Source organism: Leiobunum rupestre, chromosome 2 (genome assembly GCF_980474605.1).
Source record: "Leiobunum rupestre chromosome 2, qqLeiRupe1.1.hap1, whole genome shotgun sequence".
In the NCBI taxonomy this organism is placed as follows: Eukaryota; Metazoa; Arthropoda; class Arachnida; order Opiliones; family Sclerosomatidae; genus Leiobunum; species Leiobunum rupestre.
Genome location: NC_143385.1, coordinates 64,869,348 through 64,895,619, shown reverse-complemented (window position 1 = coordinate 64,895,619; position 26,272 = coordinate 64,869,348). Strand labels below are relative to the sequence as shown.

General features: G+C 33.9%; 3 protein-coding genes and 1 non-coding gene across 9 annotated transcripts in view; 1 reads left to right on the top strand and 3 right to left on the bottom strand.

Moving 5' to 3' along the window:
- Positions 1–21,032, bottom strand: part of nmo (serine/threonine-protein kinase nemo) — a 73,754-nt gene extending 52,722 nt beyond the window's left edge. For all 6 annotated transcript variants that reach the window (XM_090166138.1, XM_090166140.1, XM_090166136.1 and 3 more), the window contains exon 1: positions 20,570–21,032. In XM_090166138.1, coding sequence (XP_090022264.1) covers positions 20,570–20,757 — 188 coding nt within the window. In that variant the 5' untranslated portion in view covers positions 20,758–21,032. The remainder of the gene's footprint in view (positions 1–20,569) is intronic.
- A 1,439-nt stretch (positions 21,033–22,471) lies between these two features.
- Positions 22,472–22,543, bottom strand: TRNAQ-UUG (transfer RNA glutamine (anticodon UUG)). Its single transcript has one exon. It is a non-coding gene; the product is annotated as a tRNA-Gln (tRNA).
- Positions 22,544–22,885: 342 nt separating this feature from the next.
- LOC149958759 (18S rRNA (guanine-N(7))-methyltransferase) lies at positions 22,886–24,006 on the top strand. Its single transcript, XM_090166134.1, has one exon. The coding sequence runs from the start codon at positions 22,950–22,952 to the stop codon at positions 23,787–23,789; it is 840 nt and encodes a 279-aa protein (XP_090022260.1). The 5' UTR covers positions 22,886–22,949; the 3' UTR covers positions 23,790–24,006.
- LOC149958758 (DNA repair protein RAD51 homolog 3-like) lies at positions 23,793–26,046 on the bottom strand. The gene is made up of 6 exons (XM_090166133.1): positions 25,867–26,046; positions 25,579–25,807; positions 25,244–25,523; positions 25,039–25,173; positions 24,778–24,966; positions 23,793–23,918 (listed from the first exon to the last, which is right to left on the bottom strand). Exons 1-6 carry the CDS (start codon positions 25,979–25,981, stop codon positions 23,844–23,846), a joined length of 1,023 nt encoding a protein of 340 aa, XP_090022259.1. The 5' UTR covers positions 25,982–26,046; the 3' UTR covers positions 23,793–23,843.
- Positions 26,047–26,272: the final 226 nt, after the last annotated feature.

The window sequence follows — 26,272 nt, the reverse complement described above, 5'->3', positions numbered from 1 at the left end:
TTGAGCTTCCAAAGTTGTGCTCATCATATTTCACTCTTGAGCTTCCAAAGTTGTGCTCATCATATTTCACTCTTGAGCTTCCAAAGTTGTGCTCATCATATTTCACTCTTTGAGCTTCCAAAGTTGTGCTCATCATAATTCGCTATCTTTTGAGTTTCCAAAAATATTGCTCATCTTATTTCACTCTTGAGCTTCCAAAGTTGTGCTCATCATATTTAACTCTTGAGCTTCCAAAATTGTGCTCATCATATTTAACTCTTGAGCTTCCAAAATTGTGCTCATCATATTTAACTCTTGAGCTTCCAAAGTTGTGCTAATCATACTTCGCTCTCTTCTGAGCTTCCAAAGTTGTGCTAATCATACTTCGCTCTCTTCTGAGCTTCCAAAGTTGTGCTCATCATATTTCGCTCTTTTGAGCTTCCAAAGTTGTGCTCATCATATTTCACTCTTGAGCTTCCAAAGTTGTGCTCATCATATTTCACTCTTTGAGCTTCCAAAGTTGTACTCATCATAATTCGCTATCTTTTGAGTTTCCAAAAATATTGCTCATCTTATTTCACTCTTGAGCTTCCAAAGTTGTGCTCATCATATTTAACTCTTGAGCTTCCAAAATTGTGCTCATCATATTTAACTCTTGAGCTTCCAAAATTGTGCTCATCATATTTAACTCTTGAGCTTCCAAAGTTGTGCTAATCATACTTCGCTCTCTTCTGAGCTTCCAAAGTTGTGCTAATCATACTTCGCTCTCTTCTGAGCTTCCAAAGTTGTGCTCATCATATTTCGCTCTTTTGAGCTTCCAAAGTTGTGCTCATCATATTTCGCTCTTGAGCTTTTAAAATTGTGCTCATCATATTTCACTCTTGAGCTTTTAAAATTGCGCTCATCATATTTCCCTCTTGAGCTTTTAAAATTGTGCTCATCATATTTCCCTCTTGAGCTTCCAAAATTGTGCTCATCATATTTCACTCTTGAGCTTCCAAAATTGTGCTCATCATATTTCCATCTTGAGCTTCCAAAGTTGTGCTCATCATATTTCCCTCTTGAGCTTCCAAAGTTGTGCTCATCATATTTCACTCTTGAGCTTCCAAAGTTGTGCTCATCATATTTCACTCTTGCTCTTTGGGTTTTTATTGAGCGACGAAAATTGCTCTTTTCCGCTCAGTTCCGCTCAAAACGAGAGGATCGCGGCCATCACTGGCGTCATCTCTCTCCCCCGCGAGCCAACACTCTCGAGATAGTTTTCTTCTTCGCTTGTTTTCAGTCTAAAGGACTCGAGGTCGTGGCACCCGGAGACTACAGGATTTCCAAGCTGTTTGTACTTAACGGCGCAGCTCGTAAAAGGGACGAGTACAAAGTACTCCCATTCACACAAATACTTCTCGGGTTTTCGACCGAGACCATTGTGGTTCTTTTTAGCTTTCAACACACCGCGCTTAGCGAGTCCTCGGATATTTAAATTTAGTACCAAAAATATTCCATCATAGTCTAATCGAAAGGGTAATAATTTGAACTAGATTTATTATAAAACATTTAAACAGGGTCGCCACAAAATTTTCAGATTCAAATTCGAACTATTCCCAGACCATTTTAAAAGACTTCCCCTGACTATTTAAAGCCAAAATTTTTATTTTACATTTTACTTTTATTATCATAAATTTAAATTAAAAAAAAATAGCCAAACTTTCAAGGAAATAGATGATAATCATAGAATTTGTCATAGATCAGGAATCCATACCTCTACTAGGAATGCTTATCCTGGCGTATCGCGTGTGGTAAGATCACTGACGGCTCTGGCCCCGCCTACGAGAGATAAAATCCCCTTTGCGCGTCATGTGATATAGGTAGTTTGATTAAATATGAGTACACAGGACAACATTTTACCGTGCATGATTATATAGGACAAAATTCTTCATTTTTTTTAAACATACTAACTCAAAACGTATAGGACTTTATAGGACATTTTAAAGACTTATAGGATGGCTAGGCTCTGTAATACGTCTGTCTTTTATATAACCATTCGCGCGTCACGAATAAAAATATGAGCATATATTAATTTATTCTAACATTCGGTGACTTTTTGGGAACAAGTCCCTCAAAGGTATTTTTGATTATTTTGGCCCACAATGTAGCGGTAGTTTTACCCAAAGATAGGGGAGGATTTAAACACGAAACTCCCAAAAATGTAGATTTGGAACGGCGTCCTTGAGTGGAAGATTAACCCCCGCGAGAGCCCGTCGCGACCACGCGCGCCTTTGCATTCAGGTTTCTCATCAGCTGTCAATGGCGGAGGTTATTTCTTCCGATTATTTTGCAACAATGACGAAATCGATACGAACCAGGGGAGACCATTTGGTAAAAGCGAACCCCCCCCCCCGCCATAGATCCTACGTACGAAAATAACGGCTCTAAGGAAACAACATCGAAATATCCTGCAGACAAAATCCTTTATTTTAAAATAAAAACTGTTTTCAAGAATGGAAAAAATTTCGAAAATTGTTGAACTCAAATTTTCAAAATTATTTAATTTCTTGATTAGATATATAAACATATTTATTATCATTCTTCATTTTCTAATTTCAAAATTCTATCTCCGTGATTGCCTAATTTCAAAATTCTATCTCCGTGATTGCCGAATTTCAAAATTCTATCTCCGTGATTGCCGAATTTCAAAATTCTATCTCCGTGATTGCCGAATTTCAAAATTCTATCTCCGTGATTGCCGAATTTCAAAATTCTATCTCCGTGATTGCCGAATTTCAAAATTCTATCTCCGTGATTGCCGAATTTCAAAATTCTATCTCCGTGATTGCCGAATTTCAAAATTCTATCTCCGTGATTGCCGAATTTCAAAATTCTATCTCCGTGATTGCCGAATTTCAAAATTCTATCTCCGTGATTGCCGAATTTCAAAATTCTATCTCCGTGATTGCCGAATTTCAAAATTCTATCTCCGTGATTGCCGAATTTCAAAATTCTATCTCCGTGATTGCCGAATTTCAAAATTCTATCTCCGTGATTGCCGAATTTCAAAATTCTATCTCCGTGATTGCCGAATTTCAAAATTCTATCTCCGTGATTGCCGAATTTCAAAATTCTATCTCCGTGATTGCCGAATTTCAAAATTCTATCTCCGTGATTGCCGAATTTCAAAATTCTATCTCCGTGATTGCCGAATTTCAAAATTCTATCTCCGTGATTGCCGAATTTCAAAATTCTATCTCCGTGATTGCCGAATTTCAAAATTCTATCTCCGTGATTGCCGAATTTCAAAATTCTATCTCCGTGATTGCCGAATTTCAAAATTCTATCTCCGTGATTGCCGAATTTCAAAATTCTATCTCCGTGATTGCCGAATTTCAAAATTCTATCTCCGTGATTGCCGAATTTCAAAATTCTATCTCCGTGATTGCCGAATTTCAAAATTCTATCTCCGTGATTGCCGAATTTCAAAATTCTATCTCCGTGATTGCCGAATTTCAAAATTCTATCTCCGTGATTGCCGAATTTCAAAATTCTATCTCCGTGATTGCCGAATTTCAAAATTCTATCTCCGTGATTGCCGAATTTCAAAATTCTATCTCCGTGATTGCCGAATTTCAAAATTCTATCTCCGTGATTGCCGAATTTCAAAATTCTATCTCCGTGATTGCCGAATTTCAAAATTCTATCTCCGTGATTGCCGAATTTCAAAATTCTATCTCCGTGATTGCCGAATTTCAAAATTCTATCTCCGTGATTGCCGAATTTCAAAATTCTATCTCCGTGATTGCCGAATTTCAAAATTCTATCTCCGTGATTGCCGAATTTCAAAATTCTATCTCCGTGATTGCCGAATTTCAAAATTCTATCTCCGTGATTGCCGAATTTCAAAATTCTATCTCCGTGATTGCCGAATTTCAAAATTCTATCTCCGTGATTGCCGAATTTCAAAATTCTATCTCCGTGATTGCCGAATTTCAAAATTCTATCTCCGTGATTGCCGAATTTCAAAATTCTATCTCCGTGATTGCCGAATTTCAAAATTCTATCTCCGTGATTGCCGAATTTCAAAATTCTATCTCCGTGATTGCCGAATTTCAAAATTCTATCTCCGTGATTGCCGAATTTCAAAATTCTATCTCCGTGATTGCCGAATTTCAAAATTCTATCTCCGTGATTGCCGAATTTCAAAATTCTATCTCCGATTGCCGAATTTCAAAATTCTATCCTCGATTGCCGAATTTCAAAATTCTATCCTCGATTGCCGAATTTCAAAATTCTATCCTCGATTGCCTACTTCAAAATTGTATCCTCGATTGCCTACTTCAAAATTGTATCCTCGATTGCCTACTTCAAAATTGTATCCTCGATTGCCTACTTCAAAATTGTATCCTCGATTGCCTACTTCAAAATTGTATCCTCGATTGCCTACTTCAAAATTGTATCCTCGATTGCCTACTTCAAAATTGTATCCTCGATTGCCTACTTCAAAAATGTATCCTCGATTGCCTACTTCAAAAATGTATCCTCGATTGCCTACTTCAAAAATGTATCCTCGATTGCCTACTTCAAAAATGTATCCTCGATTGCCTACTTCAAAAATGTATCCTCGATTGCCTACTTCAAAAATGTATCCTCGATTGCCTACTTCAAAAATGTATCCTCGATTGCCTACTTCAAAAATGTATCCTCGATTGCCTACTTCAAAAATGTATCCTCGATTGCCTACTTCAAAAATGTATCCTCGATTGCCTACTTCAAAAATGTATCCTCGATTGCCTACTTCAAAAATGTATCCTCGATTGCCTACTTCAAAAATGTATCCTCGATTGCCTAATTTCAAAAATGTATCCTCGATTGCCTAATTTCAAAAATATAACCTCGATTTCAAAAAAATTTATAAATTTCATAATTTGCCTCCATATCAATTAAAAAAAATTTAATTGAAAAAAAAAAGATTCCAATTTCCGAAGCAAATCATTTTCATATCCCAAATTAGAAACAAAACACAAATTTACCAATGACAAATCTCACTAAAATATTTGTAAATCACGAAACCTGATTAGTCCAATCAAATATATACATTTATCCTTATCGGCCGACTAATCAAATAAAAGACAGATCTAATCAAAACCCGTAATTAAAAACGAAAGTAAACTCAATTATATCAAGAGCATACTTGTTAGATACGCGACTCAAATTAATGTACAGAAAAATACAGGCCAAAGTAACGCGAGAAGCACAACTACGGTAGAGGTAACTCCACATTAGCATAAGACCTTTGATTCCTATCAATGCTCGAGGGTATGCACAGTATCATATAAATAGACTTCGCTGCTCGTGACGTCAATCTTTTTCACTTTGGCTTCGAACCACGGCGGAAAAGATCAAATTCAACCCTGCCAAACGGCGAATTTTAAATTAAGGATAAGTAAGGATGGTTTCGTATTATATAAAAGGCAAATTTAAAATAATATTAAAAATCAGTTGGAAGTTTGCAAATTTTCCTCGTCACGATAAAATAAACTAAATCTTTACCAGTTTTAGGAGATTTAAAAGTTGTCGTTAATAAATTTGTTCCATAATTTAAAATTATACTTTAGCTCTTAATAATAAAATACATTACTGTGGTTTTTGTAATATTTAATTCAATATTTTTAAATATTTAAATTTCTTACAGGAAAAATAGCCTGATATGAGATTATACATGGTTAACATTTTGCAAATACAGGACTTTCAGGGACAAGGTTTAGTAAAATTAATAAACGAAGGAAATTTTACCATATAATTTTTTAGGGTTAATTTGTTATTTCTCAGAGGCGTTAACATTAATTATCGACGCCAGTCACCTAACAAAAAACTTTTGAAGAATTCGCATTAATAAATAATTAAATTAATTGAGTTTAAATATAAAGCTTTTTAAACCAGAAAATACTGTAAATTAAAATTTTATTTATAACATCAGTAAAACAATTGGAAAATTTTAAAAATTGAAGGGGTCTTCCATTAGGATTGCTTTGCAGGTTATATTCCCTTTAACAAGTTTATGGAAATTACCTCACGTCGTCTTAAAGGCAACCCAAATTGAACCCAGGCAAAAATACGGGTCACCCTAAAAAGGCCAACGTTTGGGAATAAATTCTACCTTATTGGGATGAAAATCCACGAACGCCGTTACCCAACACAGCCGCCTGAACACGAACCCGTAGCCGTACCATTACCCCTGCCTTCAACGACGCTACCAGGTAACGGTTCTCGGAATACCCAATTTGTCACAGTAGCCAAGAGTGCATTTATATAAGTATAAAATAAAGGAATTCTTGGCGTCGCTAAGCCTTGGCTCCAATGGGAAAATCAACGGTGAAAACTTTATCGGCAGCGAGCCTTGGTAAACACTACGATCGGAAATAGCGGTTGACGTAACTGGGAAATAAGGTTACTATGCCAAATCGGAAACGCTTTGATTCAAAACCTACATCTGCACACACACACACACTTGTGTTTGGAAGCATTGGATTGTGACTAATAAACAAAAGATATTTTTTAGGGAATAAAACGTTAAATCATTCAATTGGTTGTAGCACCGTTATTGAGGTTTATAAAGCGTATAATTGCTGACCTAATGATCTAACCCGTATTGTATTCCGTGGTTTCAATCTTACGTAACCTAATACATTAATACTAGCGACATTTCTTCAAATTTTAAAGGGATACTGACATAAAAACTAATTTTCAAATATTCGTCATAAAAATTTTAAACACTTCGGAAGAATATAATTTATTGTCCAATTTACAACAAAAAAATCGAAAATTGAAATGACTGAAAATTAATTCGAAATATTTGATCTAAAAATTGGAAAATCTAAAAACGAAAATATCAGCGTATTTTTTCTGTACGTTGAAATATTTACAGGGTGACCACAGAATGTTTTGAAATCCTTTAAAGGATTTATAGGAAATGTATCAGAGAAATATAGCAAAATATAGTATAGCTATCAAATGGTAAATTCTTAAGTAATATTTTTAAATATGCATAAAACATTTGGCTCAATTTAAAATAAAATGGTTTTTAATAATAAATTTTAAATCACCTATTATACACCGCAATTTAAAAAATGTACACGTCATTTAATTGAGATTAAATTTTAGTTAAGGTATTCGACGTCAATCATGAAAAACAAGCATAAAAATTAATAAAAATAAATAAAATGTTTGAAACGAATTTGTAAATTTAAAATTTAACAAAATACTTTCCCAAATAAAAATTTAACTTAATCGCATTTTTAATAATTAATAAAATTATATTCCAAAATTTAAAAAATCTCAGTTCAATGAAAACCCACTAAAATATTTAATTTATAATATAGAAAATATAATAAACAACAAAATCGTGTAAATTTAAAAAAAAGCCTTCATAAGTTAAAGTAGAAAAAAAATTCAAATTTTAAAAATACAGAAAAAACTCAAATTACCACCCTTTATCGTTACGAATTGATATCGGGGTCGACTAACACAACACGTTCAAGCTTGAAAATGGGGTACCGTTTACGTCGTACGAACGCTAACAAGGTCTCAGCTTAGTTCAGCGCAAATCCATGCCAAAAGATGTAGATATTTCCCCCTTTTTAACGAGAACCTTGGCCTAGTTTAAAACATTTATAAGTCTACTTATCCCGCGAATGTTGGTATGGCCGAGGAGACGTTATCTATATTAGGCAATGGCAACGTGATTTTACCCCTTTGGTTTCAAGTTAACTTGACTATTTATACTGGAACCTTGGTATCGCAGTTGCTACGCGCTCAAGTTGTAAATTGCAAACTGCGATTGTTTGTAAGGCCTAGTAGAGAAGTAACCGTGCCAACCATTGTTGGTGAACAGTCCATGTTAGAGTTTCTTTATTTTAAGGGGGGAGGGGACCTTGACTAACTCGAAATTTTGGCAAAACATGTTCGTTTTATTTCCGGGCGTTTGTTTGGGTGTTAATTGTTTTAATTATAGCCCCATAGCCTCGCTCAGAGGAGCACTACTTTATAGGTTAAAAGGTTCTCCTCATTATTTTGTTGTCGAAGTAAACATTTACGAAGGGCTATTGTGGCAAATTAGATCTGAATGGCTAGAATAAATTAATTGCATTGAAACAAACATTGAAATTACTCGATTTCATTGAAAAAATCGATTGAAAGTACTCGATTGCATTTAAAAAATCGATTTGAAGTACTCGATTGCATTTAAAAAATCGATTTGAAGTACTCGATTTCGTTTAAATCGATTTCAATAAACCAATCGATTTGAAGTACCCGATTTCAATAAACCAATCAATTTGAAGTACCCGATTTCAATAAACCAATCAATTTGAAGTACCCGATTTCAATAAACCAATCAATTTGAAGTACCCGATTTCAATAAACCAATCAATTTGAAGTACCCGATTTCAATAAACCAATCAATTTGAAGTACTCTATTTCAATAAACCAATCGATTTGAAGTACTCGATTTCAAATTTTTCAATAAACCAATCTATTGATATTACTCGATTTAATTTACAAAAATCAATTGAAATAATTCGATTATAATTACTCGATTTCATTTAAAATCGATTAAAAACCCTTTTTCATTTAAAAAATCCATTGAAACCACTATCATTTCAAAAATATTGAATTAAATAGTGTAACTTATGTATTATATACTTTCGGTAAAAATTACAGATTACAAACAGAAATTTTTTAAATGTAGTCAGAAAAAGTGTTATTAAATATTAGAAAAATAATTGATATTCAGAATATCAATTCGTGATTCAATCAACCAAGGTAGGAAATACCAATATATTATTTAAAATTATGAAACAGGAAAATAAAACTAAAAAAAAATAAAAATACATTAAAAAACAAATATTTAAAAATTGCCCAATTTAAGAAAATCTAGCAACCATAAAAAACAAAGAGTACATTTCCTAAATCCGTTCTCAAATCTCCAGCATCTAATCATTTTTTAAAACAATAAAAATTGAACAAAACATCTCATAAAATATTCATGAAAAAACAAAAGTAGGCGGAAAAAAAGGGACTAAGAATTAATTGCCCAGTTTATCAACGACCCCATCTGCAACCATTCTCAAAAGCAGCTATTTCGTTGTAGATTCCAAATTAAATGCACCATTTAACCTCGCGCACAATAGCGTATGGTTCGGTACCAAAAACCTACAACTTTTGCTGTTAGACCCAGCGTCTTGGAATAGGAACTGAAAACCAGCGTTCTATGTGGGTGAGCTCTTTTACACCACCGCGAAAAGATAGGTTTTGTCCAAACAATATGGCACAGGGCATTGGAGTACGCACAATCAGGATTGATTTTTTTTAAATAGAAAAAAATCAGGAATCCATACGTCTACTAGGAATGCTTATCGCGGCAGATTTTCGTCTCGATTTGGTTGATGGTTTTTATGACGTCACTATGTTAAATTACCAAACAACATTTTTTTCTCTCGTAGGCGGGGCCAAAGCCGTCAGAGTGATCTTACCATACGCGATACGCCAGGATAAGCATTAAGCATTCCAAGTAGAGGTAAGGATTAATGTAAAAATCGATGATTTAAATTATTGCTATTGATTTTTTTTAACGTTTAATACCTATTTTCAACATGAGCCTTTGACATTTCCGAATTGGTTAGTTAGTTTTTGTGGGGGGGGGGGGGGGGGCACCCCTTAAATTGTTGGGGCATATTTTCCTCAAATTTTAAAATGTAAAATTTAATAACGCTACTTTTTACTAGTGGTTTTAAATTTCGCAGACACTAGACAACTGAGCTCCAAGAAAACTAAATTAACGTACTAAACGTTAATTTTAATTAAAAATTAATGAAAATAACGATGGTTGAAATCTAGATTAATTTAGAGTACGTAGATTTCTAGGTGAAAATTGATCCAGCCCTCAATTTATTTTTGGGATATTGAGGTTAAGTAATTTCCTATCGACTGATGCATAAATTTCCATTTTAACTCTAGCCTAGGAGCAACAAACACAGCACCCCCTACAAGGAGAACGCAACAAGTCAAAAGTCGTGCATTTTATTGTGTACAGTTTTAGCGTCTGCTGCCTTCGGAAGTGGAAAATTCGGAAATTGTCTTCCCCCTTTCCGTAAAACGTTCAACTTAAAGGCTCGTCCAATTAAATTTGTACACAACACTGCGTTAGCGTGTTTAAAGGCTAGCTGCGTTCTCCTTGCGTTTGTTACTCCTAGCTCTAACGCTTGAAGAGGTACGTACAATAGGGCGGCGGCGGTGACAACGGCGCACTACATTGTACGTTCGAGTAGCACCTACACACACCCAATAGCGATTGCGCGTAAAAACTAACCCTTTATATCCTAAATATATAAATAAATATATATTTTTCGGTTACTTCCTGAAGCACGGTGTCAGAAATTTGAGGGTTTGAATTCTCAGGGAACACCCTTTGTTGAGACAGCTCGGGTTGCAGATCTGAGTCGTCCCCCTTTTTATACGTGGGTTTTATATTTAGACTTAAATAAAGGACCTTTTCGTAAGCCTCTTTTTTTCCTCGTGCGGTTTTTTAACAAGATAAAAAGGGTTAATTTCTAATTTTCTTTGTATCCTCGATGGAGTTTATTTTGGATATTGGACTAGTTTCTACTTTCTAGTCAAGGTATTCCTTTCACGGAGGTGTTCAGACAAATTGCAAGGAATTATATCATTAATATTTTACTAATAATAGTTATCGCCAGGTGGCGTTATTTAAATGAAAACGATATGTTTAGAGATAATAGATAGAGATAGTTTTTAAATAACCATAATTTACCGCTAACTTAAATCTTATAAATACCATCGTTAAAACGTGGTTATTCCGGTGCAAAATTAAAAATATTGAACCTTTTGGAACTAAATAATCAATTTAAAAGTTATAATTTTAAATGATTAAATTAATTGGTATTCATTATAATGGTTGTGAATATTTTCAATATAATATCATTTATTTAAATTGGCTTTTTAAACAGATTTTTTATTGATTTATTTGATTAACACTTTGCGATCCATATTAACTATTTAATTAATACTTATTTAATTTGCAATGAATTGGTGTTTCTACAAACCGTTTTTGTATATTTTCATAGCTATCATATGCATTTCAACCGGAAAATTTCAATATTCTAAAGAATTTTGCGTATACAAATTTCAAGATTTTTTAAATGGGTGTTGAAAAAAAATACGCGTTTAAATTGACAAATCTTTGGTAGAAAGGTAAGAGATAAAATACTAAAACTTTAAATCTAGTCAACAGGGTTGGCTCTTTAAAACTGACGGCTTTGACCCCGCCTACGAGAGAAAAAAATCCCCTTTGCGCGCGCTCCCCTCTCACGTTGTTGTTGGTTAAGTTAACAGTGACGTCAAAAAACCCGTCAACCACATCGAGACGAAAATCTGTAGCGATAAGCGTTCCAAGTAGAGGTATGGATTCCTGAGTTAGGTCTATTTAAATGTTGACTAAAACAGAACTAAGAAATTTTAATTTTGGTCAGAATATTGGTGTTAAGTTTAGTCAAAAGTTATATTTTTGAGAAATAATTTTTATAATAATGTTTACATCAAATTGGGTCTATTTAAATAAATCTAAAACTAAAACAAAATTAATATTAAAAGTTAGTTTTAATGGCTTTTCCGGTAAATTGGACATAGTGACGTCAAAAAAACCGTCAGCCACATAGAGACGAAAATCTGCCGCGATAAGCATTCCAAGTAGAGGTATGGCTTCCCGTTTTATATAATTAATGGCTTTTTTACTGTATAATTAACGGAAATTTTACTTTTATCAATTAGCTAATCTTGAAATAAATAATCTTAATTAAATTTAATTACTATTTATATTTTATTTTGCTGAGATTTTCTAAGTATTTTAATTTTTAAAGAACCTATTTTTGCCTTTTTGAAATACATATTGACCAATGATTTTTTTAAAAAATAACTTTATCGAAATCGTGATTTAAACCCTGTTAGTCAAATAAAACTAACATACAGTAATTCGTTCCTTTGAAAATTGCAGTTACCCCTAAAGGAACCGTAAGACACCCCTTCTTTCGAAAAATAAAAGCCCGACGACGGGACAATTGAAAGGAAGACAATAAAAATGATTATTTCCTCGTGAAAAAAGGCGAATTTCTTTGAAAATCAACTTGTTCCGACATCCAGCCGACGGAGACAACACGGGCTAAGCCCGGTGGATATCCAGGTTAAAAAGGCGATGTGTGCCAAGGATATGGGTCGTTCATTTTGTAGGCCGAAAACGACCATGGCAGCCTTCACGCGCCAAAAACCGGGGAAGAGATTTGGCCAACGAAAATGTTCAGTTCCCGAACGCGCGCTCAACTGCGGGGAAAGTGTTTTGATCATATTTTATTTGTATTCAATATTTTCCGTAGATTGGGGTTGAATACGTCAATAGGAAATTATCATCATAATGCGTTTAATTTGTTTACGGGCTCGTTTCAACGGTACACTCCGTACTATAGGAACTTTTAAGACGTTCACAAAATTCACGGAAAGACTTGGTTGAATTAAATCGGCTGTTTTTGTTGTTAAGCGAAAATTTCCGTTTCATCCGACGACTAGTATTTTTATATTTTACGAAATAAAATTCTAATTATTCGCTCGACACATGTAGCTTCGCGGGTTACCGTTGGTTTCTTGCAAGTCGATAGTCTTAGTCGATAGCTACGCCGCAAAATTTTCGTTTTGAAAACGAAAACATTTTGAGAGAGTTGGCAGCATTGCCTGCCTTCCGGCCTGTATCTCCATACCGAAAATGGCCGACGATTACGCCGCCGAAAATATTTTACTAAACTGATCGACGGCGTTTTTGACCGTTATTTTGAATTATCGACTAAGACTATTCGGAATATCAAATTGCACGGGGTGAAATAATTAATATTAACTATTACATCAGGGAAAATATGGTTTACTGTAATTCTTACATTTTACATAGTTAGGAGTAGCACCGGTTTTACATAGGGGATTTTTAATCTCGTAGGCGTCAGCGTTATCTTACCATACGCGATACGGCTGGATAAGCATTCCAAGTAGATGTATAGATTCCTGCTTAACTGGATTTAAACATTAAAATTTTATTTCTCAGAAATATAAATAAATTTAACGCTAATATTCTGGCCAAATTCAAATTTAGCGTACAATTTTTGGCATAAGACATTTTTTCAAAAATCGATAACTATAATTTTATTTTCATAAACTGGCAACGCTGCTCCGGGGTTGTTTATGAATAATAAACAGCGACTACTTGAGATAAGACTTAGGTAACATTGATTTGGGAGAACAATACCCATCTCAAAACAAAATTTAATATTCAATGTCAAAACTTAAATGCGCGACTAAAAGTCTCGTTTACTTTGTCACGTAATAATTATTTATGACAAACGATCAATCAATATTAAAGGCAGTCAACGTGACGGGAAAAGACATTGAATTTCATCTTTAATTTGCCCTTTGGCAACGCCGAAGGAAACACGATCGAAAACCTTTTTGATACAAATCAAAGATAAATCTAAAATAATCTTTTAAACTTTTTCTTTAAAAGAGTACAAAATCAGTCCAATAACCTTAAAACAGGGTTGTCACAATATTTTTGTATTAAAATTCCCTGACCTCTTTAAATTATACGGTTTTTAACTTTACATATTTAATTTTTTTTAAAGTTGACGAATTTACTGCAACTTATAATTGAGTTATAAGGTTACGTTTTAATTAAAAAAATTATTTCAACGTTGAAGAAAGTGATTAATCATTATTTACCATAGAACTTTACTCAGTTGCGGGTTAAGAAAATATCTAGTACATTTGGCGGAATGATATTGGACGAATATCCGGTAAATCGGAGGCGAAAATTTCTAATATCACCTACTTTTTGTGGAATTCCTAAGTTTCTACCCGTTTTATATAAATCTATTTTAAAAATGCCTATTGCGTAAATTTCAAACTGATCAAGAAATATTTAATGTAGATAATTTTTAAGCTTCATTAAAGCGAATTTTTGTTATTACGCTTCTAAACCATCATCAAATGTACGTCAACGTTACCCATTCTATACTTACCCTGGACTCGCCAAAAGGAATTATTTAGGTATGCATCACTTATATTACTAAAAATAAATTATTACAACTGATTTTAAATCTTATCTATGTTGATTTGATTAATGACAGGGTGGGTACAAAATTTCCGAAATTAAATTCCTTGACATTTCCAGGTTTTCCCTGAACAAATTGCAAAATTTCCCTGACCATTTTTGTAGATTAAATTATTGTTTTGAGGTAAAATCTTTTAAATATTTATTACGTATTTTTAATACATCTTTCAAAAATTAATTTGCCGGATTTATTTTTGTACCATTTTAAAATTCCCTGACCTTTTGGAAACATTTTCAAATTCCCTGAATTTTCCAGGTTTTTCAGGTCGTGTACGACCCCGCAATGATTCTTTGAAATATAACGCGACAGACGCTATTTTTTAAAATTATATAACGCGAGTATATTTTGAAATTCCCGCCACCGATTTACCATATATTCGTGCTAGTATCTATCAATTACCAGAATAGTAAAAAGAGTATCGGGGCCCTACAGGCAGGAAATGGGGCCCTACAAATCCTCCTTAAATAAAAGATAAAGCAACGACCCCAAAAACAAAATCGTTCCATCCTTAAGCGGGACCAAACCCGTATTGCCCCTTAAAAAAAACGAGAGTAACGACATCTATCTATAACCTACGGTGGTAAAAATTAAAAAAATATGGTACACTTAAGTAGGGGCACTGGTATAATAACCAGAAACCGTGCCAAGGTTTGAATAATCGTCGGTCGGCCCAAATGGGAAGAATTTCTTTAGGTTTCTACATCTTATCAATAATAGTGGCGCACTCGAAACCATTCTGGTTCTACGGGGTATTTTGGCGCTCTGGGGGTGCGGTAGGGTCCCGTCCCAGACGCCGCGGGTTTGTAGGGAAAAGTACAATACCCTTTGGAAACCCATCCCGCTGGTCCGTTGACTGACCTTGGATGTTTCATATTATAGCTATGGGTTTTATTTTCTCGCCCGGACTTGAGAATGGCTTTCGAAGCATTTTTTCTCGAGGCAGTCTGACCTTGGAATTGGACGAATACCCTTTCCGAGAAGCAGTTCAAATTGAAACGGCTTAGGGTTCAAAAACACGGGCTTTTTCAGGCATCGGCAAGATATATTTCACATGGAAAATTTTCACATTCGGGGTACAAAAGGTCAAACTTTTTCCCCATTTTTGGTAGTAACTTAACAGCGTTGCCAGACGTGCGATAATTATCGTACATGTCGATAATTTCGAGCTCATTTTAGGGACGTACGATAATTATCGTACACGTCGATAATTTCGAGCTCATTTTAGGGACGTACGATATTTTCAACGGCGTACTATATAGTAGGCATTTTTCGATAATTCAGCTTGCGCGTACGATAATTTTTAAATTGGCAGAACGTAAGTTTTCAATCAATCGAATTGATTTATCAAGTTTTTACGAAAAAGTAAAAACGTAGTCTACAGCAATGCCTATGCAGAACCAACTAAATTACAAATAGTACTAATTTATTTTATTTTTTTTGGATATTTGAATTATATCGGATATTTAATGTATAATTTAGTTTAGCGATAATGTTAGCTAAAATTTCAATTAATCTTTATTAAATTTAGTTACTAATGCATAATTTAAATTTAATCGAGTTGGCAATGAATTGACATTGCTAGACAACCTACTTCGGTACGTTTCTATACATAATTCGCCTATTATACTTAAAATAACTTTATTTACGCAGACAACCCTGAAATTAAATTAATTAAAAAAAATAGATTGCATTACCGCAGCACGCAAATTTTTAATCAATTTGTCAAGAAAAAAATTAATTTAAAATAAAAAAACATTTTAAATCAAATAATTTGGTTCTTTTTAAAGTTTTTACTAAGGATTTTAAAAATATTTAAATGCAGGGATGAGATTTTCGCAATTTTTAAATGCGGGGTTGACAAATTATTTTCCAAATATTTAAATGCAGGTTTGCCATATTATTCGATTAAAATTTGATCGTTTTTTTCGACCCGACCTTTTAAGTGACTAAACGTTGGTAGCCCTGACAAAAGTAACTGACTGAAATCGGAATCTAAGCCATCTTTTTCTGTTAGCGACTTCTTCAGGGATACTGTTTCTTAAGTGGCTGTGGTAACAGTGGATGGATGGTGTGCGAGGCGTCCTAATGAGTAGCTACAATTTGGCGTCATTCGAACCATTCTCTACAGCGAAACTAGCAACTAGTGCCAAATAATGTTAAACCAACCGCTTTACTGAGGAAATAAAATTGCCTACATATTTTAAAATAAACATCCTTGGCAGGCAATAAACAATTATGATGAAAATCAAGTTGTATCATGGCCTTGTTGATTTTTTTATATTTTAACAAAATGATTCTTTTTAATAGGTAAAATTATTAATTACAAAACGTAAACTGAAATATAAATTAATAATCTTAATTAAATGTATTTACTGCTAGTAATGTGACTTCTACTTCGCACTGAATTGGCGTTGGTAATGTAAACTAAAATAATTATCTTAAATGTAATTTCATAAATACATTGAAGTATAATAGGCAGTTGAAAAAAATTTAATTTTATTTAAAATTAAATGTAATTACTTATTACTTACAGTAATTTAGTTTGTTCGGAATTAAAATTGCTACTCAAATTATTTTTATTCATTTTCATAAATATATTGTATATGTGTTATAAATCAATTATTTGGATTTAAATCAAACTTAAAACGTATTTAAACAACCAATTTGCCTTGACGACCAACGAAAAATTACGAAAAACTGTCCTAGGAAAATCATTTTTTTAAAACCACGTCATTGTATTTGACAAACGTCATAAAAAGCAACATTTCCCAATATTTCGAAATGGGGCTAAATACGATAGTCGTGTAAAAGTTCAAAAGCCGTAATTCCAAAATATATTCGCGATAAATGTGGCCATAGATTTTAAAATGAGTTATCTTTAGAGAAAACTGAACGACCGATAACACTGGGAAAATTTTCTGCATATTTTCCTCGTTGATTTTTAAAGTTTCCACTTTAAAAGTATTTTTTAAATCTATATTTTATTGAGGGGCTTTTGGCCAAAAATATTATTTTATATTGCTTTTAAAATTAATATATTGTAAATTTCTACTCTTGCTTAAGATATGAAAATATTTTATTAACTGGAGTAGGGGGACCTGGAACCCAATCTGATTAGGGTGGTCAATTTGGGGTTCAAAAAATTAAATTGGGTTACACAAAATTAAATAAATGAACTAATTGAGGAACTAAATTTTTAATTCTTAAATTAAATTACTTAGTAATTTTTTTAGCTTTTAATTGATACTGCCACAGCGACAATTTCATGAATTCGGCGAATTAATTTCAATTACTGAAGTTAATGATTTAAAAAAGGTAAAATATTAAATGTATATAAAAATTTATCTATGCAAATAACTCGATCTCTCATGACAATATTAAATACCACAATAATATATTCTTAGAATTATAAATTTATTAGTTTTAGGTTATTATGGAAATTCCCCATGAATAAATTACTAATTAGGCGATTCACACATGACAATCTTAAAATCTAATTTCTAAAAAAAAAACCTTAATTCTTAATATATTCCAAGAATTATAGAATTAATAGTATTGGGTTATTTAAAAATTTTCGTTATTATAAATTACTAATTAGGCAATTCACACATGACGAAACAATTTTGAAAAACCAATTCTCAAAAAAACCCTACAAATTAGACCAGAAAATAATATTATTAGTCACAAAGCCAGTCATGCGAAGTTAAAAAGACATTAAGTAAAATTCCCAGAAACACATGGTAACGCGGGTCGTTATGTAATTGCACTGTTTTAAAATCATTATGTATTTTCCGACGAATTGTAATAACTATCATAATGGCAACAGCTGGTACTTGGGCGCCAAATTCTAGATAATAGCCAGCGTCCATTTGCTGCGAGAACTTAGGATGAAGATAATATTCATCGACAGATATCGGTGGTAACAGCTCCGAGGCGTATTCTGTGCGAAGATGACGCCTTATCGGGAAATGGGATTGGCCCCCTTTTAAGTACTTTCAGGTGTTACCTTAAAATATATATATTACAGGGTTGCCATATTATTTTCAGATTAAAATTTACAGAATTTCCCCTCGATAACTTTTACAGGGTTGCCACGATATTTTCTGATTAAAAATTATCGAATCTCCCTCGATAACTTTTACAGGGTTGCCACGATATTTTCTGATTAAAATTTATCGAATCTCCCTCGATAACTTTTACAGGGTTGCTACGATATTTTCAAATTAAAATTTATCGAATTTCCCTCGATAAGTTTTACAGGGTTGCCACGATATTTTCAAATTAAAATTTCCCGAATTTCCCTCGATAAGTTTTACAGGGTTGCCACGATATTTTCCGATTACAATTTCCCGAATTTACCTCGGACCAGGGAAAGGCTTTGAAAATTATATAGGAATTTTAGAGGCGAATTATGGGAAAATATAGGAATAGAAATAAGCGAATTATAGGAAAATATAGGAATAGAAATAAGCGAATTATTGGAAAATATAGGAATAGGAAAATAATAAGGTAATTACTGCATATCGGTATACTTTGACTCGAATCACCTAGAATATTGATAATTTTTTGTACACTGCTTTCTTGAATTATTGGATCACTGAACGGATTTCAAGATTTTGTTCGAAAGTTGCAGTTTTTTCACAACATGTTCTATGACACGTACTTAAAAAATTATCATTTTCAAAAGATCGCGGAATTATAGGAAAATAGGTGAAAATACAGGAATTTATGGGAAGGCATTAAAAATATAGGAAATATAGGAGGTCTGGTCACCCTGACCTCGATAAATTTTAGTTATTAATTGATATTCCAATATTGCTTTCTGACAATTCCCAAAAATTTTCTTTATTCTATTTTAAAACCAAAATTAGTGGTGGTTTTTTTGGACTTTCCAAGTAAAATAGTTACTTTTAGGTACTGCAAGGAAAATCACCGCAAGGACATGACCGGAGTAAAACTAACAACAAAATATTTAAAAATAAAATAAAATTTATCAATTTATTTATAAATTACCCCCCCCCCCCCCAAAAATCCCCCATCTGAACAAATCCAAACTACATGTGGCATTGGAAATACTTATAATTTTTCAACAGTGAAAACTGGTCTACGTAGAAAACCAGACCACACCAAGGCCTTATGTTTCATATATATATTTTTTTTATTATTTTAGAAGTGAGGTTGGGCTCTAGACCATTGTAAAAACGGGCGTATGACCGTGAGCCAAAGTTTGATGCACTCCAGAAAATTAATTCTAAGACAGTCAGTCCCTCACCACCTGCCCAGACTAGTTGCGGAGGTTCAAAATGAAGTGTCTTCGCACTGATACATAAGCAGAGGAGTGCCAACTACGTAGTTGGCTACTACACAGTACTGTCAATAGACACTGGCTAGGGTCCTATTTTTGAAGGACGACAACTGAGAAATTTTTCGTCCTCATGATAACTTTTAAAAAGACCGAAAATGATCAATCCAAGGCCTAAAAATCTACAAAAAATATGAGGAAATTTTTTTGTTTGTTACAACAAAAAAACAGACCAAGCATTTTAGCCAAAAAAACGTCGGTCAAGATGGGCTCTTTGGAGATAAAGAAAAAAATTCAGGGCAAAAACATTAAAAACTATATCATGTTATTCATATAAAGTCTTTTTTTTAACCACAAATCCTATTTTTTTTTTATGTTTTGCAATCGTTAAATGGTATTTTTCAGTCGGGTTAAAATTTAAGTTTTAAGTGTTTTCTACAGATCGTAAAAATCGTTTTTATGGTTGACGTTCGAAATTTGATTGATAAATTAAAAAAGTTTGTGGGTTAAGTATTTCAAATTGAGGGTAACAACATTTACTTTCAATTTCATTAAAATTCAATTATATTGTCGTTAATAAACTTCAAATTAATTGGTGATGGGCCTTCGAATGTACCGTGATATTTGATTCTGAAGCCCTAGGTATCCTATCCTGTAATTTTAACCCGTTACTTTAAACTACTAATTGAAAAAGGTATCTAAAATGAATATGAATAGGGTAGATTATTTTGTTTGATGAAATCGCATTTAAATTCTTTTTTCTTGTGATAACAACACACCTTATTTTGAAAACAAAGAAATTCTTATCGAACTATTATGATATGGACAAAGGAAATGAGGAATGATTTCTAACAGTGTTGTAATCGACAATGTACAAATAAACACTCAACCTACACTAACTATTATAAATTAATTGAAAATTAAATATGTATTCCGTCGTTAAACGCAAAAAAAAACAAGTTTAGGGAACATAGACCCCGTCGCTACCGTACTAACCGAGGCTTAGGAAAACGCGTTCTTTGTTCGGGGACGCGTTTTACGGTTAAGATTACAACGAAATACGTTTAAAAAATGTACTTACCATACAACTCCAAAGGCCCCGTATCCAATCGGTCTATCAGGAATAACGTCTTGCGATGGCAAGGCAGTGGGAAAATAGGGTTGAGCCGCTGCAAGTATTGCCTGTTGTTGCGAGGCCGTTGCAGTTAGGGGCCCGGTCGGGAATGCCATGATGTGCCGACTCGATCTGACCGATTGCACCACCGCCATTAGGCGCCGGGGTCCGAACGCACTTTTTTGGAGAACAAAAAACGGAATATTCGTAACTATTTCAAGCGCCGCTCATATTTTCAATTCCGCCGGGAGAATCCGTTTTATCGGATGTCGGATTCTCGAAAGAGCGTCACAAAGCAAACCTCTCGCAGCTAGCGATCATTCTCGCCGAAGGAAATTAATCTAACAATGCCGATTTGTGGAAATTTTTAAGCCTTCGCGACGCGTCCTTTCCGCGCGAGAGATAACGTCCGTTGCCACCCAGAACGACGCTGGGGTCGCTGTGCGAGAGATTTTCCGAGTTGCTCCACGGAAAATTACCTGACGTCAGTGCTGCCAGAATCACTTTCGGTTCTTTACCCTGATTGGGCGAATGGCCGCCTTCAATAAAGGGAACAATGGAGTCACGTGACGCTGCGACGCGTTCCTCGGAAATGCGTCTTGATTGGCTTCGATTTTGTTTCCCGGAATCTTTTGTCTTTTCAGCTCCGGTTTCCGGAAAAACGCAGTTTCGATGGAAATTGGAAATTCCGCGATGCGACACGTTTATTAATCCTTGGAAAATTTCCGGCGAGTAAGGAACCGAACCGAGTCATTCGCTGTTAAATAGCAACGATGATTCAAATAAACAAATCAAATTGTGTCACCATAATGGAAGATTAGCCTCGCTCGGGCTTACGAAACTGTGGAGTTGGTTCATCGTAATATTGTGCAAATTTAACGGCTGTTTATCTCAAAGATTAGTAAAAATAACGATGGTTTAAGAATATTTTGTAATGGAAAATTTTAATATAATTAAAATTGTGTAGTTTGACGTTTGTAGCTTATTTATTTAATATAGAATACAGAAAAGAATACTGAAGGTTAAAGTTTTCTTTTATTTAAACACATTTCAAAACTATGGAAATTACATAAAAAATATCTATCATTATTAAATATTTTATTAAATATTCACATAGTATACACAAAACCTATGATATTAATATAATGTACTAAATTTTAGGTTAGTAATTGGAAATACTCTTATGTATCATGTGTGCCGTGTTACCATAAATCAAGAATTACGTTCCACTCTTACAAACTTACGGTGTTTTTTTTAGAAAATGGTACATGGTATTGCTTATTTGCGACCAAAAGCTATCACTACGCCCCCTTTGGTTCGCCATTGAAAGTTGGATAGGTAGCGGCTAACGCAGACGCTATTAGTTTTTCCTCATCGTTATTGGTAAATTTCACTTTATAAATAATAATACTTGCATTTAAATATAATTTTTGCATCGTTTGCTTACATTTTCATAAGATAATTTAAGAAAAAACGTTCTTAAGACATTTTAATTTGTCTGTAGCAGACGCTAGATCATAGGCGCAACCTCAGAGAGGCTAGCGCCATTACTCCACCTAGACTCGTTTCGGTCGCGATTAATACAAAATCAACGATTAGTATTAATAAGCTAAAATACGTAATTACGTTTTCTAAATATACTCTACGGATAACAGCGGACAAGAGCAGTAGACCAAGTCACCAAGCTAAAACAGTACATTTAAATTCATTTTGAGTAAAATATTTGGCGTCCACTATTTGTCACATTTATCATTACTTGTCCTATGTCACATGTATGTTTGCTTTTTTAAGACCAATGACACTAGGGTTGTTTGAGAAGAGAGAAACAACAAAGCCAGATATTGTCTTATTTTTCCAAAAATAGTAAAAAGGTTCCACCGAGATTTGAACTCGGATCGCTGGATTCAAAGTCCAGAGTGCTAACCATTACACCATGGAACCCTACATTCACCTGACACTGAAAACCACTAGAAATGGGTAATTTTGCGATTACACACCCATTAAAAACCAAAGTATGGGTGCACTACCGCCATCTATTAAATTTACTCAGCTCCAATACAATGTTTTTTGTCAAAAAGAGCCATGTCTCCATCTAGCATATCGTCAAAACACTAAATTCCAGAGTGCTCACCATTACACGATGGAACCCTACACTATGACCCTAAAAGCTATGGCAAATAATTTTTCGATTACAGCCCCATTTAAAAATAAAATATGGGTGCACTACCGCCATCTATTCCGCTCCCATAATATCGTTATTAGTGGGATCAATATCGTCAAAAAACTAAAACGCATCGCTTTCGCCATCTATGAACAAAAAATTAAACCAGTGAAAAATCTTTTAATAATGGCGTCCTCCAGGCGACCAGAACACGCTGCTCCTCCAGAAATATTTTACAACGAAGATGAAGCTAAAAAATATTCGACGAACACCCGAATTATGGAAATTCAGTCACAGATGTCCGAAAGAGCCATTGAACTCTTGGCCCTACCAGAAGATACTCCTTGCTTCGTTCTAGATCTTGGTTGTGGCTCGGGCCTTAGTGGCAATGTGCTTGAGGAACAGGGCCATTTCTGGGTTGGTGTTGACATCAGCACAGCTATGTTGGACATCGCTCAAGACAGGGAAGTTGAAGGTGACATCTTGTTGGGTGATTTGGGCCAAGGAGTTGGTTTCCGCGCTGGTTCCTTTGATGGTGCCATCAGTGTATCTGCGTTACAATGGCTATGCAACGCTGATAAGAAATCTCACAGCCCACCAAAACGCCTGTACAAGTTCTTCTCATCGTTATATGGGTGTTTAAGTTTAGGTAGTCGTGCTGTCTTTCAGTTCTACCCTGAAAGTAGCGCTCAAGTTGAACTTATAACGCAACAAGCCATGAAAGCGGGGTTCACGGGTGGTTTAGTCGTGGATTTTCCTAACAGTGCCAAAATGAAAAAGATGTTTCTGTGCCTTTTCACTGGTGGGCAACAAAAATTACCCAAAGGACTTGACGCAGAATCGTCCGAAGCTAGCAATCAAATAGCCTACACCAGTAAACGAGACAGAGTGAGACAAATCCGAGGAAAACCCCCGAAAAAATCTAGATCTTGGATCTTAGATAAAAAGGAAAGGAGGAGACGTCAAGGAAAAAACGTACGCGATGATACAAAATATACTGGAAGAAAGCGAAGTGGAAAATTCTAAATTTGTATAAAATATAAAAATTTATTTAATTAGAATAAAAATTCTGGTATAAAGTTAGGCCTCAATTTTTGAGCGTTTTACTATACGTTCTTCTTCATCATCACTGGGAATGTCACGAATTCCGTGTTGCTAAAATAAAACTAGATGTAAGAAATACTGGTCTCTTACAGCATTTTGTATTTGGCTGTTCTATAGCACCCGAGTTTCCCCAATCACTATTTAATATTCAAGCTGCCGATTCTAAGATCGGGAAGCAACTACCTTTCTGTTATTTTTCCCAAAATAAATGATTTTGAATGGTAACGAACTTGCGACGACCAATTTTTAATTGTTAAATTGTTTCGACAAAACTACATGTGATTAGAAAAATTTTTCTCCAAAAATATGATTTTAAATGTTAACGGACTCTTGATGGAAATATTTTAAGAGATAATAGGGTTATTTTTAATAGCAATATTTTGGAAAAGGTGCTATTAATTCACTATTATCTCCGAAGTAAAAATATTTAATTTTAAACGCCTCTAGGAACTTAAGCTCCAAGATCCAGAAAGAAAAAACAATTCAAATTCAAAATTTAACTAGAGTTCCTCAATTCGAGTACCGAAATATCCCATAAAATTTTGTATTTCCCTTCAAAAACCAAAAATCATCTGTAAAATAAACCTGGTTTTTTTAACCATTTCCGTTGCAAGTCCATTAGCATTCAAAATCATATTTTTGGAGATAAATAAAATTATAATCACATGTAGTTTTGTCCAAACAATTAAAAAATGTTGTCCTGAGTTCGTTAACATTAAAAATCATATTTTTGGGAAAGAGGGCAGAAAGGTAATCGCCCCCCCTTGAAATTTTGGTCTATATCAATCTTGATAATGATATGAAGAAACTGAAACCATTGTTTCAGTTTAAGTTGAGAAACTATAATTTTGTTCTAATTAAAACTGGATTGATCTAAAAACTCGTTTGAAAAAGCAACAAATAATCTTACAAGTATTTGAAATGGGACAGATACTTCCGAGTGTGACGGAGATTTTTGCAGCAATGCTTTACGGCAATCCTTATCCCAATACAAGAGCAATTTAAGGTTACAATGATGAGCGAACGTATCACCCAACGATGGAATTATTACTGTTTTCTTTTCATCAAATTTGGTGGTCATTTGATTGGTCCAAACCACCTTTAAGTCAAAACATTTATGAATATTATTAGAATTTCTAGCCTCCAACTTCAATCAGTTTAAGGATATTACCGCAATATTTCTCTGCGACATTATTTTAATCAAAGATTGAGCCAGATTATTGAGTGTCTTAGTTCTCTCAAAGAAAGTGCCTTCATAACCGTATCGAAAATGAAATGCAATACTGTCAATTATGATTAATTTAACCTATAAAATATAAATATATTGAGAGCCCAAATCCCAAGTATTTAATTAAATTGAAAAATGATTCCCATACTTTTTCATACTTATCTAAAATATCCGGTAACTGATTAACAAAAGCAATCAATTGAATGTAATCTTTACAATGGAAGTATTGAATTCCCTTCAGTATACGATCTACTGTTAAAATTTCATCTGTTTCATTTGCATAAACTAATTTACAATGTTCTACGGCAGCATTTGCTATTTCAATCAAACGTTCAGTGTAAAATGTTCGCTCAGTATCGATAAATATCGTTTCACTATCAAGACCACCCATGCTTTTCGGAATTTGAACATCTACGCACAACTGCAGACTAAAACAAATTAAATGGAAATTTTTTAGTTAGCAAGATGCAAAATATAATATACCATAATTGAGTTTTTCCCGTTCCAGGACAGCCACATATTTCGGTAATTTTTCCCAAAGGAACACCCCCTTCTAACGCTTCATCCAACCTTTGAGAGAATGTAATTATATTGTTTGAACTTCGTTCGTTTTGTAGGACCTCAGTCCCAGTAATTAAGTTTTTCAAAGGAGTGTTTGCTTTCAATATCGTATTTAAAACTAGCTCAACATCTTCCAAAGTCAAACCAGTTTCTATATGTATGAAAGTAAACGAATTATTTTCCTAACATTAAGCCTTGACTCAAAAATACCTTTTTTCAATTTTTCATTGGAAATATCTCGGAAATCTTTATCGTATTGAAAACCAGCTTCGTGTAATTTGGACCTAACATAGAATGGTAACGAATATGAGTGAATACTACGCATTAAATTAATCTAATTTAGCATCCTAATTCCTAAATAAAGTAAAGAAATCGACAAATTAGAAATCAAAAATTCAAACTGTCATAGCAGAAACTCGAGCAGACAGCTTTTGCTAGAAATATGCAGAACTACCGGAAATATTATGTTCCAAAGCAGGCCAGACATACGGATTATTCTGAAATTAAATAAGAAATCAATATTAAAGTAACTATGGAAACAGAAAAGTAAACAAGTCCTCAATTACTAAATTTTAAACCTAAAGCTTCTCTTCAATCCAAAATATAGAAGAAAAAA